The sequence below is a fragment of the Lissotriton vulgaris genome, chromosome 3_1 (assembly GCF_964263255.1).
Source record: "Lissotriton vulgaris chromosome 3_1, aLisVul1.2, whole genome shotgun sequence".
In the NCBI taxonomy this organism is placed as follows: domain Eukaryota; kingdom Metazoa; phylum Chordata; class Amphibia; order Caudata; family Salamandridae; genus Lissotriton; species Lissotriton vulgaris.
This window is the reverse complement of record NC_141689.1, coordinates 294,475,161-294,495,908: the sequence shown is the minus strand read 5'-3', so window position 1 is coordinate 294,495,908 and position 20,748 is coordinate 294,475,161. Positions and strand designations below refer to the sequence as shown.

The following is a 20,748-nucleotide window of genomic DNA, read 5'->3' as shown; positions in this document are numbered from 1 at the left end:
TTTTCTTTGTTTCACATTCTGAAGCTCTACCTTTCATCGTATTTTCGCCCCTCATTTATTTTCATTTATACATCAGCCGTTGTGTGTTTGAACTGGCTGGTGTGGCCCTCTTATCTTTATCTCCCTTTTTCGGCTCTTTCCGATCCTCGGCGGCGGCTCTTTTAGTGGCCTCTTTCTGTGCTTTTTTCCCTCCGTCTCCTCACCCTTTCCAGCTTTCTACTACCCACTCCCTAGTTGGCCCTCGTGCCCCCAACTTCTTCTAACTCCTATGTCTCAGAGTCATGAGATCAGATCTTTTAAGTCCTCCTCCCCCTCCACCCCCCCCCCCCCCCTCCTCAACCACCCCCAGGAGCTTGCTACCTTGGGATAACCTATGGCCATTCTCTGGGATACTCTAAACAGTGCAAAGAGGCTTTGAAAAAGGCGTGCAAGGCGCTATATGAAAACCACATAACAAAACACATAAGAACATTTTTAAAAGAAGGACATTTTAATTGGTGCTGTATAAGCTGCTCAGATCCCACCATGGTTGGTGTAAACTTCCTAAAATCTTACGAGGAAATAATTATTAAATTGCAACGGGGGCAGAGGATACACACAATGTACAGTGCTGTAATTCAGTGTAATTATCCCAGAGGAGACTGTGCATCATTCCAAACTTGCAAACAGTGTCATATCTTCAACACATTCAATTTTAAACAATTGCAGCCAGGTTTATTTCTCAGCACTGCCCGCGTCGGTTTGGTTCTAAACCTTTGCATTATATTTGTCTTGGAAATTAGAGACAGTAATATTTAAAGTGGCGCGGTTTCCTGGCTCCAACCATTTGTCATGAAGATTGGATGCCCGGCACTGCAGCACCACAAACACAAATAAATGAGTTTGGTAAAACAACAAGCATTGGCATAGCCACTAGGTCGCGCCTTTGGGACCTTATAAGTATTAAGTCATGCAACAGTTAATGTTGTTGCAGTAAGGATATTGTGCTGCATAACTAAATACTTATAAGGTCCCAAAGGCGAGACCTATTGACTATGCCAATGCTGGTTTAAAAAGTTTTTTACAACTGGAGTAAAATAGAAATCCTTTTGGTGGGCAAAAACTTGGAGAGATGCTTGGGTTCTATGTGACCTATATTCTTAGGCAAGGTCAAGTCACTTGGCATTGTTGTAGACTCGCATTTATCTTTAGAACCATAGATTAATTCAGGTACATCACCTGTTTCTGCCACCTTGGGGTGTTAGAACAAGGTACTACTGTTCCTGTCTCAGAACCTTTGAATGCATGTGGTGGCAACTTGTATCATGTCCAGGTTAGGCTACTGCAACTTGTTACACCTAGGCCGATTTCAGTGTTACATTTTTGAGCTGTAGAGGATTTCAAAACTGGTTGGTGTGGTTAAAAGCACTACACAGCGCATCACAGGCCCAAAAAGTCTTGCATTGGTTGCCCGAAATCCAGATATTCAAGAACGTATGCTCTACACCATGAAGAAATCATCTTTTATCAATCATCTTAAGCTTCACAAAACAGCAGAAGTGCTGCGTTCAAATACAGTTATGCTTTTTGTCTTCTAGTGTGAAGAAATCTAGAATAGGCAGAAGATGCCTTACATTTTATCCTTCTACAATTAAGGATGAAGTATTACTGGTCATGAGGCTTTGAGGAAGAGGAGCAAAACATTTATTTTTTTGTTAGGCGATACTGGTCTCAGTGTGTCGCCTTTCTTTGTTGTTTTTTGATAGAGCCAAGATGTCATTCATTCACGTAAATGTCAAACTAGGTAGAGCATATTTAAGCAATGCAAAATAAACTGTTACATGGTACAGACATCGAACTACTAAATTTCTTTTCATTGAAATTCACAATAAAATTGGAGAATTCACAAAAACGTATGGTCCGTTCTTTAATCCAAAACAATATGTACTGGTTGAGAACCTGTTCATACAGCTTTTATTTTTTGTAGCGAAAGCACACCATGGCAAATATATTAGTTTCTATAATGTTCCATCCACAGTAGGCAATAGCATTTCATCTTCTGTTAAGATTCCCGTTTCAGTAATACAAAAGCACCCATTATTGCCAATACCGCATACTGCAAAGAAAACAAAATAGATTAGGTTTCAATATTTCGGAAATAGGTTTACCTAAGTCTATAACAATATAGAAAGTTATGCTTACAACAACATATGTAGCATAATAAATGCTGAAAATCAATTATTACAGTGATTATCACAGAACTACAATTATAACTACGTGGAAAAAGATTTAAAACTCCAATATTGCAGTAGGTTTCTTAATTTTCACTACAGTAAACCAACAATAGTTGATGCAGTCTGGACACTGCTATCCTGGTGTGTACAGCCTGTGTGCGTATGTCTTCCCACTACTTCACACAGATACTCAGAAGAGGCGAGAACCCAGTTTCTATTTAGGTCGAGCCTAGGCAGCGCACGGGCTGTCTCTTTGAGACATGCAGTATTTACTTTGTGCTTGCTATTACTGGCGTCATTGTCACTCTTCTATTCTTTCATCCTATTTGTTGAAGGCATGCATTTGTAATGCCTCTTTTAGTGTTTATCCCTCCCCTATAGCAGAACCCAAGTACCATCTCACTCCACCAGTTGCCATTATACAATGCATTTGTTGAACTACTTTTCTTTTGGTTAAGAAGGAATGAATATGATTAGTCCTGTGAATAAGAGCAGTCCTGTTTTCCTTTGTGGTTGCATTATTTTTCTTTATGCAACTTGGACCCCTGCTGCACTCTAATCCCCGCCTGCCAGCAAAGGTAAGTCAAGTCTATTTGCAAAATTCATAAAAAAAACACATATCTACTACCTAAACATTCATTTAAAGAAATCTCCATAACTTAATCGACTTAAAAAACATTTCTAAAACACTTGCCTAGAGCATGAAACAAAACATGTTGACACACTTTTCAGATACTAAAAGCAGTGGCTGATTATTAAAGCAATTTGGGCTTCCCGTTTCTAAAATAGCCAGCAGACCCTATTGGCTACATATGCACTTTCCCTCTACTTTACTAGGGCAGGTTTATCTTATTTAAGCCCCTTGTTTCCAACCAGTGAAGTTCTGTTTGTTAGGGCAGAGGAGTACCACTTTAACCAGGTAGTAAAGTGCACATATCACGTGCAAAAGAGCTCAATTTAAGTTAACCTGTCCTTACACCATCATATTCCCACAAAAGATCCAGGCAAAATGAGTCAACCTCTTGAAGCAGGATTATGAAAAGTGAGTATACACCTTAAGCCTGAATGTAAGTGCTATTTCTAAAATCAGCCTCTTAAAATAGTATAGTAGAGAGCAGGAATACCTCTTAAACGAGTTATAAAGTACAAGTATCATGTGCAAGTGAGCGGTGTTAAAAGTAACTCGTCCTTATTCCTTCATGATCTCATGAGAAGTTTTTGGACAATTTCAAAAGACGACCCCCTGGAGCAGGAGAGTAAGAAACCATCTTGTATAATATACAATCTTGGAGGTAACCTGACTTTGCACCCTCATTGATCCAGAAGCCACAGCCTTTAATGGATTTACAGGCTTAGGAGCAGTCTCATTGATTGAGCGCGCAATCCTTAGTCTATTGCTTAGTGGAGCCTTACACAATAAAGAACAGTCTCACTAGGCTGGCATAGGTCTCACAATGATACATAGACCCACTCCAGCCTCTGTGAACCTACACGTTTTAACGGAGCTGCACATGCTGTCGGAGTCCGGATGCGTGTTTAGTCTCACACCTTGGTGCACTGTCTCATTGAGTGAGTCTCACTCCACGCTTGATCATCCCATAGACTCTGATGTACACATTGGAGTATTGTCACTCAATTGTACACTAATTGGAGTACAGTCTCTTTATATGAGTGATAGGAGGTCACTGTGGCACTCTCTCTATGCTGAGAGTGCAACAGCACATTCTCAAACCGTAGTGTACAACCTGAGGGGCAGTCTCACCCCAGCTTCAGCCATCACAAAGGCCTTAAGGGTGGCACATTCATGGTGGGTGGGTTTGTGTGTGTTTTTTTAATTGAGTACAGTTATGTATGGGTAGCCAGTGAAGTTCTCAGAGGTGTAAAGAGATGTGGGTGCAACAAGGTAGGTTGTGGACAGGTCTTGGTGCAGGGTTTTTTTATGGTTTGGAGTTTTTGAGGATTCCTGTGTACAGTCTGATGCCATAGTCGAGCCTATTTGCTATAAGAGCCTGTGTGGTTATTTTTTTTGTATTTTCTCGTAACCACTTGCATATTTTTTTTAGTAATGGTAGTTGCACTTGCAGATGGGCTTTTCTGGAAAAATGGTGCCAGTACAATGGAAATTCCATTTAGAAACCCAGAGGTTTGTAGGCAGTAATGGGTGGGTCAACTGCAAACTCTGGCAAAAACACCCACAAAGAGAGAGTTGGTGATTGGGAGTGCGAGTGTGTGTGTTTTACACGATGGTACACAGTTTCACTCCACCCTCCATCACCCCATGTACTGTAATAAAGTCGGAGGAGCAGAGTCTTTCACTGTGTATTTTCCTCTCGCACCATGGGTCAGGTAGGGAAGGCCTCATACTAGTGCGCTGTCTCACTCAAGTTGCAGTCATCCTATGTACTTTAACAATGTCACACTTTGTAGAACAGAAGCTCATTCACTTTTTTAGTTAGTAATATAGTTCCACATCTCAGCACAGTCTTGTTCAATGGTGTTAATCTTGCGCTATAGCTGTTGGAGAACGAGGCAGTATCTAGGATGCCTGGACAAATAACATGACTATATTTGTCCTTCACTGGGAACCAAACACCCCATTGTAGCGCTTGACTCGCAGAGGGTAGTGTTGCAGAACAGTCTAAGGCTTAATCAAGGGAGGTGGTGTGGGCTAGAAATCACCTTTTACCAGTACGCAGAAATAACACTCAATAATTGATTGTCCAGTCTGTACTTTGCTTTAGAAAAGGAAGAGTACATTTATTAAACACACACACACTACTCCGTACTATGCAACAATTTACAAATATAGATAAGCTGTTGGAATTACTTTCTGACATTGCATAATATTTCCAAACCCTCCATCGCAGGGGGATCTAGTACCACCACTCCCATGTATGCACATCATCCTGCCCCCTTATGCAGTGGGTTGACCATAAACTGGAGTAAGGGCCTTACCCACTGGCACCATTCCAGTGGCGACCCACCCCATCATCTCAACAAGCATTATAAAGGGGCACACATGCCATGGTGACGCATAACCCTGACTAAGCATCTCATACTGACCATACAGTATATACCTCTATATTTTAGAGGCTAACAGTCTGGGTTGTTCTTTACCTAACGCAACATGTTTAGGCATTTCTTAGAATGACAGTAGCTATCATATCTAGTCACATTGATAAGGCATTGCAATTAAAGCCCCTAAAAGCATCACAGTTATAATCACATGATTAAGCATATACAGCCAGACAGGCTAGCAGGAATGTCCATCAACATAACCCCACTTTGCTTATGACTTCCCATTACACATGTGACTTTCAGTCCCTCAAAAAAATAAAATGAGGTAAATGAACTTCTTGTGCAATTGCACCTCTTCACCTACAGGGGATGCCCTTTTCCAGACATCCCCAGCTCAGCCCTCCACACCTTGGTGCAGTCCCCAACACACCCCCAGCTGAAAAACAAAAGTTCCAGCCAGGGGATGTTGTTGACGAATGGCTGAGCCCTTGAGGGGTTCTTTCTTTCAAGTCCCTCAGAGACATAGGGAGGGACTTCACATCTTCAGCATCAGAGCGCCTCATAATGCTTTGCAGAGCCTTGACAGGCCTGAAGGAAAACATTTCTGTTTTTCACGTGTGGAAACTGCCAGGTGTGTACAAAGGTGCAGGGGGAGCTGCAGGGGCAACGCAGTCTCCCCCAGCATGAAGATGTCTGTAGCAAAACATTAACCAGAACTGTGCTCCGTTGGGTGATGAATGGGACACAGGGATAAGACTAAACAGGCTGCTCTTTAGCGCCAACAGCTGGATTGTTCACGAACATGTCCGTGTTGTAAGTTTAGATGGCAACATTTTAACTGCTTAGAAACACATGTTAAAAGAAACGGCCCTTGATTTCTACAATATTTGATTAACTTGCAATAGCAGCGAAGACGACCAGATGCCCCATAATTCATAGATGTTGTTAGGGCTCTAATTTGTACGAGAATACAATGTATTTATCTGCATTTTCAAATATCTTCCGAGGTGGTAAGTAGGCCAGTTTTTCCTCATATTACTAACAATTGTAGTAAGCGCTATATAAGTGCTAAAAAAAAACAGCCAGCTGAGGCATGTGTGAAAAGACGACAGAGGAGAGGGGGTGTGGACGTCCTCCACAGAAGGTGGAAGTGTACTGCCTACATTGCTGTGCCTGGAGGGTGGAGGCCACACAGTGACACGAGGAACAATACACACAGGGCTCCCCTTAGAAATTCAATGAGGGCATTGTTAGGAAGGAGTTGCCGATTACCACTTCTCCTGAGCACTGTAGGTTTGAAAGATGAGAAGTGTTAGGGGTGGGACTGCAGTTTCAATTGTTCAGGTGAGGGAGTTTCTATGCAGGCCCTAAATTCAAATAATTCTGGCATGGAATAGAAGGGTGGGAGGGTGTGGGGGTGACCCACACCGATCCGTATCCAAAGACATAGCAAAGGGAACCCTAAAAAACACTGCTAGGTAATTTGAAGCACACAAGTCCATCGACGACGTCACGGACGGTAGGTAACACCGTTGAGATCGTGTTTTGAAACCACAAATAAAAGTGGAGAAATCCCATACCACAACTCGGACGGTTTTCAAAAATCAGATCTATGGCATTCGCGGAACATAGTTCAGATAAAACAGCGGCATTTCCAGTTACTAGTAGTGTCTGTAAGCACCACTTTCAGATTTCAAAGGAGCTGCTGGGTCCCTCAGACAGAGGAGTAAAAAACAATGTCTCTGGACCGGACCGTGCGCAGATAGTGTAGATGTGTCTAACCCTCTCCCACTCAAAGATGGAAAGTAGTTTATAAAGTAATCCTGCAGTCATAGTAAAGCAGGAGCTGCCTTTCCATGTTAGCAAAAATAAATAAACATTACAAAAACAATAAGTCAGAACAATAAAAAAACAAGCATTTGCAATGAAATAAATCCTGCATTTGCGAAAGTTTAAGCTATTGGCATTGTAAATGACAATGGCTTTTATTTACCTGGTTTGATAATTACGAAATAAATAAAAGGCATTGTCATTTACAATGCCAATAGCTCACACTCTTGTAAATGCAAGACCTATTTAATTTCAAAGGAGAGGCCGCTAATGTCCAGGGCTGTTTGGAAAGTGAAGAGCGCATGGCACGCTGGATGCTGCAGGAAAGCATGTTGTGCCTGCAGTAGGAAAAACTCATTAAAGAAAATAGTGCTTACAGACTAAATAAGATATACCGTGTAACAGCAGAAGTAAAAGGACCAGTCCCCATGGGAGGTTACAAATGAAGACACAGTGGTACCAAGGAGGGACTAACAAGCCTATTAAGGAATCAGAAGCCAGCATTTATAAAGGGCAATAACAAAAGCCAATAAAAAATATGGGCAGAGCTTCAACGCCATACTCAAATACAGCTGACTCGCAGGGAAGTATTGCGCCTCGCAGAGCAGCACATGCTTTGCCCAGGCTCAACCTAAAAACTGCCATTAAATGTCACCTTCTGATCTCGTGGAACACTGATAATGTTTTGCTGGGTCACTCAGCCAGTACGTGCACTTCAAGGGGAATTCCTACTTTAAATGCACCAATTATCAATTGTGTCCGGGGATTAGGGAACCGCACATCACGCTGATAGGACCGTTCACTTTGGCAATCTCCAATTTAAGGGGCCCATGGATATGCTGTCCTCAGAGGTGCCATTTTCCATCCGTGTCATCTTCCGAAAGCCAAACTGAGCCGAGATTCGGGTGGGGAAAGCAGAGACTGAGATCTGTATAAAGAATGTAATTAACTGCCTCAAAACGTGCCTGGAAGCGTGTGCAGAAGGAGGCCATTCCAAACTACTATTCCCAGAATGCAAACAGAAAAACAACAGAATGGGGTCAAGTACTAGGCACTGACCTTGGGACTTTAAATTTCATGGTGAACTTGTGACAGAGTGTAGTAATCAAGACCACGCTTGTAAGATGAAGTCCAAGTAGGTTTATTCAGGTAAGTAAAGAGGTAGTATAAATCTTCAGTAAGTCTTCATCAACAGCCCCACCAGGAGCAGCCTGCTAGCTGCTCAGCCCCATCAAACAACTGTCATAACTCATCCAGACACTCAAGCATTCCACTCATAGCTCATTCACCAACATTCCTTTCAGAACACACACACAGGCTGAGCAGCTAGGACACGGTAACATGGAGCATAAATCATAGCGTAGGAATACTACACAGAGTCCTCAAATTCCTCCAAATTATTTGTGAGCAGATACTCACACAATACCTCCTTTGCTTTGTATTATAGGACATTTTGTCTTGGACCACAAATAAGAGAGTATCAGGGCATCTGTCTTTGCTCACAACTGTGATATCTAATGTTAGACAGAATCTACATCCGTCAAGAGGCCTGGGAGTTGCCCCTTGTTTCACCCTCTCTGGACAGTACTGATAAGGTTTGCACAAACAATTAATTGGCTGTCCACTGTGCCTTAAGGTTATTCACTTCAAGGAGGCGCCATTTAACAACGCCTTAGGCGAACAAGGAGTACAAATCGAAGACATAATTTGATGTTTTTTGTGGTACTTCTGCCACAGACACCGGTGTCTGCACCCACATTTGTAAAATCATACTGAGTAATGTACAAGTTATTTACTGCCAAGTATTTGCACTTAATTTGTTTTGTTTAGACACTCTCAATTTGATCATATCAAATGGAGAATTATATGACCTGGCCAGGATCACAAATCCTAGGAAGCTTGTTTCAGGTCCAGGGAAGGCATGGCTTGGCAGTTCGGGCTGGACTGTTCCCATGAGGCACAGGGTCAGACTGATTGGCATATGGCCATGTCTGAACTGGGGTGGCAGAGTGGGCTAAAGAAAGGTGATGGATTAAACCCAGATCTGCTTACTGGGTGTGAGTGTTTGATTGGTTCAGATGCTCCGTCCATCACCACCCCCTTTTGTACAGGATTACAAATCACAGCCAAGTAGGGAAGCCAAAAGAATTCCGAGGGTACTCAGTACATACCACTTTTACACTTTATACTACTCTTCTCTTTGCGGTTGTGTTGAATTGCGCTTCATATACATTCCTGCCAAGGTTTGGCAAATGTGCCAAACCGACTAGCTCCAAACAGGGCAAAACAATGTTGGTGTGTATTAAACATCTTTCAGATAATTTTTAACATGGCCAGGGCTGTAGTAGGTGACATTGTTAAGTGCTTCTGTGTAGAATGTTGCAGGGTACACCACGAGAGAATGGGATCGGACAGCCCCTTCCAGTACCTAGAGTTGGGTGAACTCCCTAAACAGTGCTGTGCAAGGGGTGTGTGCTGTGATTTCCACAGGCAGTGAGCACCTTCCACCTAATGTGAGTGCAATAACAAATAACTCTGAGGAGAAGTCTGCCCTTTTGATGCACCCACAATGCTGGTCTGCACAGTCCATCGACCAACACATACAACAGAGGATGAGCCGGACATACAGGATGTGCAGGACATGCAGTGAGCGGGAAGAACACTTTTTTTGATGTGGTCACCATAAGACATGGCCCTTCTGTGACTGAACACAAGGGAGGAAGACCACAGACAATGGGAGGATGGTGGGTAAGCAAAACACAAACAGCAGGAGAAGTGTGAGAAGTGTGGCTCAAGTGGTTGGAGCGGCAGACCCTGATGCAGAGGTCTGGCCCGGACCAGGGTTCAATTCCCCGCCTCGGCGGGTCTTGGGCTCAAATTTACCCGGACCTGACAATTTTCGCCTCGGTGCCTATTCCAATCATGGAGTCCCACTCTGTAACTCTGGGCAATAGCTTACTTAATCTCCACAACGGCCCCTCACAGCGGGATGCCTGGCTTTCACCTTGGGGATGCCCAGTAATGGGTTATCTCGCAGGGGAATACCAGGACGGGTTCCCTAAGCAAGCGCTGGGACGCTTTCGGCAGCCATGCGCTCTACAAATCAAATTTCATTTCATTTCATTTCAGGAGTAGGTTGGGAGGGTGAATGGATTAAACAAACCACGGACAGCAGTAGGGGTGCAGCGGAAAGGAGCTTGTGGCTGGTGGAAAGACACTGGTAACAGGAAGCTGTACTTGGTCCATGCTCCACAGTAGGGACACACGGCAAATCCCAGGAGGAAGTCAAAGAGGAAGCTCCGACCAATTAGAAGCAAGGAAACAAGAGTGACTGCAGAGCCAACCAATAGTAAGGAAAAGTATGTAATGAGAGGGCTCTAAGCCCATTTTTTATTTACAAGAGATTTTGCAAGCAGAGCACAATCGGTGTGCAGGTGAAACCTAAAGAGAATGAAAAGCAATAACGGAAAAGGGCAGGGAGTTATAGCAGCATTCCTACCCATCTTAACAAAAGAGCATTGTTCATTGATGCAGCCTTCTAAAACAAATCCACATTGTACTGGCTCCTTCTGTAAGAAATCAAACATCACCCTTTCTGTCATTTCATATACTTAGTATGGTATTTTACTTCCTAGTAAGTAAGAATGTGTGTTGGGGGCGGAGCTTGCCGGCAACGATGGCGGACGCTTGAAGTGAGAGCTCCGTGCCGTCGCTCCTAAATATCCTGAATTCATCCTGAACTAGCCAAGCCCCGTGGTAGTCTGCGCTGCCTACTGGCCCCCGGAGGGTGCCCGACTGTAGTGGAGAAAGAGCGAGGAGATTCCGAGCCTCTGCGGCCAAAAACGATCCTAGTCCGGCGCCACGGCCATCTAGGCCGCAAAGCCGGGCACTAGCTTAGACACCTGCCCGGAGTGCGCCACTCAACATGCGGCCATTGCAGCGCCCCGAGACGGGAGAACCTGCGCCACTAGAACGGACCAGGAACTCACAGCGAGACACGGCAGCGGCTGTGAGCCTTCCATCCCCCCCCCCCCCAACGGAGAGTGTGACGGGGGCGATTGCCAGCTCTTGGCCCATTGCAAAGACGAGTGGGTAGAGATGACGGAGGAGTGCCACTACGCTTTGGGAAACACCTGCACTGGAAGCATCGCCTGCCAGTCGCGACTCGGAGGACGGACACATAGTGACCTCCACGCGGTCCGGCTGAGCGGTGTGTGGCCATCGCGGCGCGACAGTGAGTGTGGGCCCGCCTGGACCCTGTGTGAGGCCTGGTGAAAGCAGGGAACGCGTGGACAGGCCAGACACTGAGTTGCGACTGGGAACTGCTCCAGACTTTCGGAGGGCGAACCCACGTCGACAGGTAACCCTGCACCGAGCGACCCACAGTGGAGACCCGCTCAGCGAGTACCAGCGGGGGCAACATGGGCAAGGGAGACCCAAAGCAGTCCAAACTGGCGTCGAACAACGCAGAACGCAGCTCCCGGATACACAGGAATCTTCGCCCGCGCAACAGAGCCAAAGCCCGGAGAGCTCGTTTTACACGGACATCAAGGGCCTTCTCGTAACAATGGAGAAGAGCCTCCAAGACAGCATGACCGTGATAGGCACAAAACTCGATGCTCTCACCTATCGGATGGATCGAATGTCGGAGTGTGCGGACAAGCACGCGGAGAGACTGGATATGTCTGAAAGGCGCCTAACTGAGGTGGAAGAGGCCCAAATGGACCTGGACAAAGATCGCAAGCAGATGGGGAAACTGCTGCAGGTCATACAGGATAAGTCGGAGGATTTGGAGGCCCGCTCCCGGCGATCCAACATCCGAATCACGGGTGTGGCGGAGACGACCCAGGTGGGGAAGATGGAATTGTTCGTCGAACGGCTGCACACCACGCTGTTAGGGAATGACTATTTTCGTCAATGTTTATCGTGGAAAGAGCGCACCGATCGCTAGGCCCGCGGCCGCAACCAGGTGCCCCACCGAGACCAATTATTGCAAAATTACTGAACTATAGAGACAGAGACACTGCTCTAGGAATAGCCAGAGAAAAGGGGAAATTGCAATTCGAGGGATCATCTATCTGCTTATACCCAGACTTCACGGCGAGGGTGCAGGAGGAACGTCGCCGCTTCGCCCCTTACAAGCAGCAGATCCGCGACCTTGGATTGGACTACGCCATGTTGTACGCAGCAAAACTCCGAATAAACCGGCAAGGGCATTCCCACTTTTTCACTGACCCTAAAGTACTGCACAAAGCGTTAAAGACCTGGTCCAAGGACAAACTTAATAATCCAGACGACCAGAACGACGGTCAGGATCACGCCAGCGGCCTGGAGGATCAGGAATAGGCAACTGGGGGCCACCAGCTTTCCCTCACTGCCCCCTGACTTCTTAAGGGGGTGAGTTGGCAACTTCGAGGACATCGAGGATCCCCGGTGAGAACATTGCAATTTATGCTGGGGTTAGCTCCTCTTTACTTTCACCTTGGGCTGCTTGGTCTTGGGACCGCCTTGGATTTTGGGTCTATGGACAAGCCACACTGAGGTTATCCTACGAGGGGGGGAGGGGACCTGTATAGTTACTGTTGGGGTTCTGATGGGAGGCGGGGGGGGCGCGCGCGATATGGGGAGCGAGTGCTGCAACAATAAGGGGGCGGCGGGGCTCAGCAGCTCTCGAGGTCGAGACGTGCTGAATACATGCACTCTGCACTGATGTCGGCGACCACTGCCCCGGGGCTGAGCGCACAACTGGACCCTACTTGGGACACTTGGGGACATGGGGAAGGGAGGAGAGGGGATTGTTTTTTCATGCTAGGCCATGTTGGGGTTGGTCTGCTGTGGGAGGAGGGAGGGGGATCTATGAGACGAGGGGTAAGTTACAATTGTTATGTTTTGTTCCGATGTGCCTTGCCTCAAAGAAAACAATGTGCTTGCTGCAACCGATTGTTGGCCCGCAGGTTAGCCTGCCCTACACGTCTGACTACGTTATTAGAACCCGTGCAGCGTCCTCATGGCTGATGTAAATGGTGGGCGGGCGGACGAGAGGCACGTATCGATACAAGCCCTCACATGGGGCTTAATGACCACAGGAAACTTAGGAAGGTGCTATGCTATCTCAGACGCCACAATATCGACATTGCACTCTTGCAAGAAACGCACCTCCCACTCACGAGCAATATGCTGCACACTAGAAGTTTGGCAGGGCATATAGCAGCAGCTGGGTTCACTACACACGCTCGGGGGGGGAGGGGGGTCCTCACCTGGGTAAACCCAAAATCAGGCATTCAGATACAGACCTTGGGGGCCGACACTGAGGGACGGTATGTCATAGCGTCCTGTAAGGGGCGGGGATGGAACTGCTGGTAGTCAACACTTATGGCCCTAATTACGATTCCCCTGATTTCTTTGATACCCTAGCCTGTGAAATAGCCAGACACGACAATCCACACATACTGTGGGGTGGAGACTTCAATTTGACGTTGAACCCAGACATAGACAGGTCATTGGGACCCCTCCGTCGGCCCTCTGCAGCTGCACAGTCGCTTACGGCAAAGTTGGTAATGCTAGATATGATTGATGTGTGGAGGAGCAGGAATGATGGGCGGAGCGGTTTTACACACTTTTCGCATTTCACGACATACACACAAGAATAGACTACTGGTTTGTCACTGCGGGACTTAACCGTTCAGTTAAGCACTGCAAGGTGCTCCCGCGCACCCTCTCAGATCCCTCCCCCATTCTACTGACCTTGGATCAGTGAAGGGATACGCACCGTTCACATGGCGCTTCCCGCCATACTCCCTGTTGGACCCGATCTTCCGCGGTGAGTTGGCGGAGGCGATCGATGTGTTCTTTGAGAAAAATGTGAGGTCGGTGGAGGACTTCCAAACGATTATGGAAGCGTTCAAAGTGTATATTAGAGGTGTAGCGATGTCCAAGCACTCCAGTGTCCTGAAGGCCATCAGGGTCACCTTAGCCGACCTTGAGCTACGATTGCAGGCGCTCGAGGCAAGGAGTCGATCCAACCCGGATGACACAGTGGAAGGTGACATTAAGCGCCTGCTGGTGGAATACCATGAGGCCGCGGACAGAGAGGTGAAACACTTAGGCAAGTATGCCACAGCCCGCACATACGGCGAGGGAGAGAGACCGGGCTCAGTCTTGGCTAACATCATTAAAGGCCATAGGGGAAAGGCGCTAATCTCAGAACTACGGAACTCGGGCGGAGATAGAGTGACGGATGAGGCGGAAATTGCGGCAGTCTTCAGAGAGTATTACTCGTGCTATATTCCTCCAAAAGCGGTGACATGTCGGATGAAATTATGGATTATCTGGAACACATACAACTCCCGTTCCTCCCAAATTCCGATGGGGAGTTCCTGATGTGCCCGATACAGATGGACGAAATCAGGGACGCACTAGCCTCCATACGATCAGGCAGTGCGCCAGGCATTGACTGACTCTCCGTCGACTTCTATAAAGCATTTCAGGAACAGTTACTGCCGTACATCCACACCGTCCTGGAGGATATAAGCGTGCAAGGCACCATGCCCAACTCCATGAGAGAGGCGATGATAGTCACCATTCTGAAGCCGGGTAAACCGCACGACGACTGTAGCTCGTACCGCCCGCTGTCGTTGCTAAATGTCAACACCAAACAATACGCCAAGGTACTAGCGACCAGACTTGCACTTCTGGCCCCAATTATTTAGTGGCCCCAGAACAGGCGGGATTCATCCCATCCAGAAACATTACATACAATACAAGAACAGTGTTGGGTACCATCCAACATGTTAAACAGGACGTACCAGCGGTGGCGCTCTTTTTGGATATGGAGAAGGCATTCGACTCCGTTGAGTGGCCATTCCTTCTTCAGGTGTTACGCTGTATGGGACTTGGCGAACCCTTCATCCAAATGATAGGCGCACTATATGACGGCCCCTCGGCTAGGGTCCGTGTGGGTAACGCAGTCTCCCACCCTCTATTCATAGGCAGGGGCACCCGTCAGGGTTGCCCTTTATCCCCTTTACTGTATGCGCTCGCTGCAGAGCCTCTCGCCTGTGCCCTGAGAGAGTACCATAGCCATGAGGGAGTGCGGTTCCCCACGTAAAAAATAGTGGTATCTATGTATGCGGATGATACGTTGCTATACGCCCAGGATCCCGCTACCACGCTTCCCCCACTCGTGAGAGAGGTGGTTCGGTGCACTATCGGGACTCAAAGTTAACTGGTCAAAATCGGTGGTGCTGCCCCTCACTCCGGTGACCACACGAGTAGAGACGGAGTACCCTGTCCAGTGGACGGAAGACCCGATTAGATACTTAGGAATCCAGATACACACGGATCCAGACCTACTTGTCAGCCAAAACTACGGGAGAGCGGTCAGTAAGCTGGAGGACGATATCGAGATCATGAGCAAACTGCCCCTCACGCTGCTGGGCCGCATTGCCATGATGAAGATGATAGTGCTACCGAGATTCTTGTTCCTTTTTAGCGCACTGCCAATTGTGCTCTCTAAGGCCTTCTTTCACCGCTTGACCAGCCTGATGATTAAACTGGCGTGGGCAGGGAAGCAGCCGCGAGTCAAATGGACAACGCTCACCCTCCCGTACAACTTGGGGGGCTTGGCGGCGCCAGACCTTGAATTATACTACAGGGTGGCCCAAGCGTCACACCTACATACTTGGGTACATGGCGACAAACAAATCCCACATGTCAGGATGGAACGTTTATTCGCCCACCCACTTCCGCTCCCGGCACTGATCTGCCAACCACAGGATTGTCGGACGGGCATACTGGATTCCATCTCCTCTACCAATCACGCTTGGCACTCACTCCTGTTTCGTCAGGGAGGGGCGATGATTTATTCGCCGGAGATGCCGATAGAGTGGATGCGTTGGCTCCCACCCATGGTGGACAAAGCGGTCACACGAGAACTCCCAAAACTGGGGCTGTGCAAGGCGGGTGACCTGTTCCAAGACGGAACCGCCAAAACCTGGGACCAATCTCGGGAGATGGAGCTGAACCTCCGTTGCTCCAAAGATTCCACTTCCATAGGACTCTGAGCGCCCTCTTTGAACTTCTGGGTCCGGATATGGCGGAGCCTCCGGAGGTCCCAGAACTATCTTACGTGATTACACACAAAGAACCCAAGAAGCTCTTGACAAATCTCTACAGCATAGCTAGATCACAGGGGGAGCACCAGCTCATGAAAGCCCGGCTGGATTGGCAGAGAGACTTAGGAGTCACGCTGGACGACGCGACATGGCGCTACTGCTGTGAAAACAGGAAACGTATTTCCCTAAATGGGAAACACCGGCTCATACACTTCAAATTCCTCCAAAGGATGTATTACACCCCAGCGCGGCTCCACAGATATGGGCTGCGGCCGGAGGCTCACTGCGAGCGCTGCCGGGCGGCGGATGCTGACTTCCTGCACCTGTCCTGGGGGTGCCCGGGTATACAGACGAGCACAATGCTGGAGGTAGACTTGGACATCGATCCGGGAATAGCACTCATAGGTAACTCAAGGGGGGTTCCGGGGGCGATACGCAGACTCACAGATATGGGGATGCTAATGGCCAGGAGAGTAGTGGCCCAGTGTTGGATGCGAGGCCCTCTGCCGACCAAGGCCAAATGGGCTCGGGACATGCTGTACTGTAGCACACAGACTGAGACGTACAGTGAACTGTTACCCCCAAGAAGCCGCCCAAAAAACTTCTGGGCCCTATACCAGACCTATTTGCAGGGACAGCAATCCGAAGATGAGAGTTCCACAGACAGAGTTTCCCCAAGGGTTGGTGGCGGAACCCACGAACGATACGGCCCAGGACACTAGCGCCAACGCGGTGTGACGTGGACAGGTCACAGTGCGTTATTGGGGGTGGGAGCAATGAGGGTGGAGGGGGAGGATAGAGTGTGATGTACATCAGCGGGGGTCCACTAGGGAGAACACACACTACACGAAGGTACCCCTAGATGCTGCACTAACACCTAGAAAGAAGGCCTGGATACCTTCAGGGAAATTTTACCACGGGCCATGCAGATATTACCGGATACGGGGTCGGGCTATTATAGAAGCGGGCAACACGAAATAGAGTACGGCACTTTTATGAGGCTACGGGAAGGGTAGGGGGTGGGTAGTTTGATAGGGAAGTTGTAGGGTTGTTTCGGGGGGGGGAGAAAAATAAAAAATGCACATGAACATTGGACGCTGCCTGCTCCTCAGATCTATACTAGACAATGAGAATACAAGATCCACTTCACGCCGCCGGACACCCGGGTTGTCGGCCACCAGGCTGTGTACCGTAGGGTGTAGATTTGATTGTACTACTTGTGATGCGGCCAGCCCGGAGGGGTTGTAGGCCAGAAGCGGTGTTAATTGAAATCTCTTTTTCTGTGCAATAAAAAAAAAAAAAAAGTAAGAATGTGTGTCCATGTTTTCTTGTTTACAGTGGCTCAGGCCATTTTTCTTTCTGTGAAGTTTTGCCCATGTTTATAAGTTTAAACTGAAACTGAAATACTGAGAAACAATATCGAATTGGAGGGAACATCTTGAAATAATAATATATTAATCTCGAGACAAAATACTAAATGCCTTCCAGGTGGCTTGGTAATGTGGCAATACTATGAAAGAGGAATGCAGTGATATGCATAACTAGCACTCAATAGAAGCTCCTTCACCACTGTGGCTTGAAGTGAGGACTCTTCTGGAATATTGAGTCAATCTTTGTAGACTATATTACCTAATACAGTTATTATCCAGAATATAACTATATATTACAGTATCATTCTTCTCTTAATGCAGCTACTTTGCACCTAACAGTAAGGAAAATGCTGCAGTGTTAATGATCTTTTCTCATTTTAAGTACACACGCCCTATATTTGCAGCACATTAGATACGCAGTGGATTTTTTAAACTCTGGTGAAGAGATTACAGTTAAGAGAAGACAGGAGACATGGCATGTGATTATAGTTAAACTTCATAAACAAATCCATTACAGTCTTAAAAGTAATATGTGCGAATGGCATATTACATAATGAAACAGTTAGGTTACCATATATTTGAGTGTGTCATTGAAAGACTTTAATTGGCCTGCAAGCACCAATTGCAAAATCAAGTTACCTAACATGATGAAAGACTGGAGTATATCTTATTCTTACATCATTTTTTTGTGTAACCGGGTTAATAGAATTAACTTTTTTTCCATTTGTCTGGACCATAAGTTAGAAATTGCTGAACTGTTCTGTGTCTTTGTTGAGTCCGGCAACACTTGGCATCTCTGGCAAAAGTAAGATCCGAAGATCTGCCAAGCTACTGAGAGGAAAGCTGCTTGAATGGCCTTTGTCCTCCTACTGCTTTTAAATTGCTGGGTTAGGATGCAGCCTGTAACTAGCCATACGCGTCTAAATTCCCGTTCATTGATCGTGCTGGTGACTTTTTCAAACATGCGAATAAATATATCCATTAGGATAGGCTATTTAACTTTGTTGAGTGGCTCATCATCTGACCAACCGTTTAACCTTAAGAGTCAATAAACAGTTCCATATTATTACAAAAGGTGTCCTGAGAACAAATCTGCAGAATACAATCCAACTGAAAAATACCTTAACTGAAAACAGGGATAATAGATTCTATTTATCTTCAATTAAAAAATATACAACATCGCTATGTGCTGACCAGATTTCGCCTTAATCTACTACCACTCATGGTAGGTTACCCAGCGAACTGTTGCATCAAGTCAATTCGGAGTCCTTGTCCTTCTGATGGGGTTTCCACCCAATATAATTTGCACACCATGATCTTTTGCACACTTTACGATATTCCTATTCCAAGAAGAAAATGTTTATTCCCCCCAATTTAATGTTTTTAAATTTATACAGCGTAGACCAGCCTTATTGTTTTTACAAAAAGTACACTGCCCTCTGATATGATATGCCATGACCTCTTATTTGGCAGGTTCTTAAACTTCAGAAACGTGTAATTTTAAAGTGATGACGTGATTCAGGCCTTTTATTTATATTAATGTGTGTTAAAGATAAGACCTGTAAAATGTATTTGTCTTAGGCTTATTTTACATTTTTGTCTTTTATGATTAGTTCTTTTATGCATTGTATTTTGGTGCTTTTATGCTGCAGAAATGTAGTGAATAAAGATTATTTGACTTGATTACTAATTACGAATTGTTCTAATAGTAAGCAATAATCACTACTTGAATGAGTTTTTGTAACAAGTATACAGTATGAATTAAACATGAATAATCATTCACCCCAAAACCTCCACCCCTATTCTCACCTTCTAGGATAATACGAAAATATTGACTGATCTGATAAACATCTCGATATTCCCCAAAACATGTGTAAAAAGCTAGACACATACCTTAAACTTTGGATAATCATTCATTATAATAGTAACCATCCCTACATAGGGTAGAAACCTAATAGAACAAAAAGAAAAAAAGCAAATGTTACTTGGATAGTCAAATACAGCATTACAGATATTAATGCATCATGCAAAAGACAAAAACATTAATGTGAGAATAATTATTAGACAAAGAAAACGGCTAATCTCTTAGGATAATTCAAGTCAATTTCTACTCTATTTGTTCTTGAGATTGAACGAGATGAAAATCTTACTTCCCCTCCATACGCTCTTTCTGGTGGCTAGTCTATCTTACAGAAGAGGTTAGTCTATCTTACAGAAAAGGCCTCCAAGCATCAGAATGGATCCAGATTTTTTTCCTGCAGTATCTCACACACCAGCAGGTGGTGCCATCGGACTCTGTAGCTGCTCTGAACTATTTCCATAAGTGACGACACCGAGCCGCACACAGTCACCATACCTGCATGCTGTATATCAGACATTACTTTCACGTCATCAAATGTAAAGCCTCTGACAAACTGAAATGATGAAAATGTGCAATCTCTAAATTGGAGCCTTATGACCTACCTGAAGCCTATGCCACATAAGGTAGATGAGGATTGGCAAGTGTCCACCAGAAAGATTGTTACCGAAGACAAGTAACTTGTTCTTCTGCTATATTCTCCTACCCTCAGATTTCTCCTCTTTCAAATCAATAAGTAAGCAGTACCCTCCCATAGATAGTAGGTCTTTAGAGTGGACTTCCACCAGGTACCAAGCACGGAAATGATCCTGGTATGGACAGATCTCCACATAGCAGCTTGTCAGATGTCAAACACTGAAATGCCCTCAGCCAAAGTGCTAAGGGGATTTTTTACCCACACCATAACAGAGCCTAATACAATGGACAGTCCACTCTGCTTTCTCGGTACTCCTTACTCCTATCAATAGCCCATTTAGGATTCAACTGGTAAAGAATCTGCAAAGAGAAAACTTGAGGAAAGTAATGGACGGTCCCACATAAAAAGGTGACACCAACTTTGGACGATGTACAGAAGTGATGGCTATGAGAAAGAAGTGACAAAAGCCTCAGGGTCCAATTGTGCATAGTCTTAAACGGTGCACACATCAAAAAGGTGAGGATTCATTTGAAGTACCACTGCGGCATAAGGAAAACAACCAAAAGAAATGCATCACAACAGGTGAGTTGACTTATGGAAGGCTGATAAAGCCAATAAAAAAAAAATCTAAAATGTCTAATAAGTAACCCTTAACTGTGACCAAAGCATTGTCTTGCTGGGCTAAAACAAAAACAAACAGAACATCGAA

The 20,748-nt window shown here is 45.9% G+C and overlaps 1 protein-coding gene across 8 annotated transcripts in view; it reads right to left on the bottom strand.

The window, feature by feature from the left end:
- Window positions 1-471: 471 nt before the first annotated feature.
- Window positions 472-20,748, bottom strand: part of SEC11C (SEC11 homolog C, signal peptidase complex subunit) — a 224,100-nt gene continuing 203,823 nt past the window's right edge. For 6 of the 8 annotated variants that reach the window (XM_086960484.1, XM_086960487.1, XM_086960483.1 and 3 more), the window contains 2 exons: window positions 19,438-19,495; window positions 472-2,095 (listed from right to left, as the gene is read on the bottom strand). In XM_086960484.1, coding sequence (XP_086816610.1) covers window positions 2,042-2,095; window positions 19,438-19,495 — 112 coding nt within the window. In that variant the 3' untranslated portion in view covers window positions 472-2,041. The remainder of the gene's footprint in view (window positions 2,096-19,437; window positions 19,496-20,748) is intronic. The other 2 variants (XR_015309277.1, XR_015309276.1) reach the window with 1 other exon arrangement.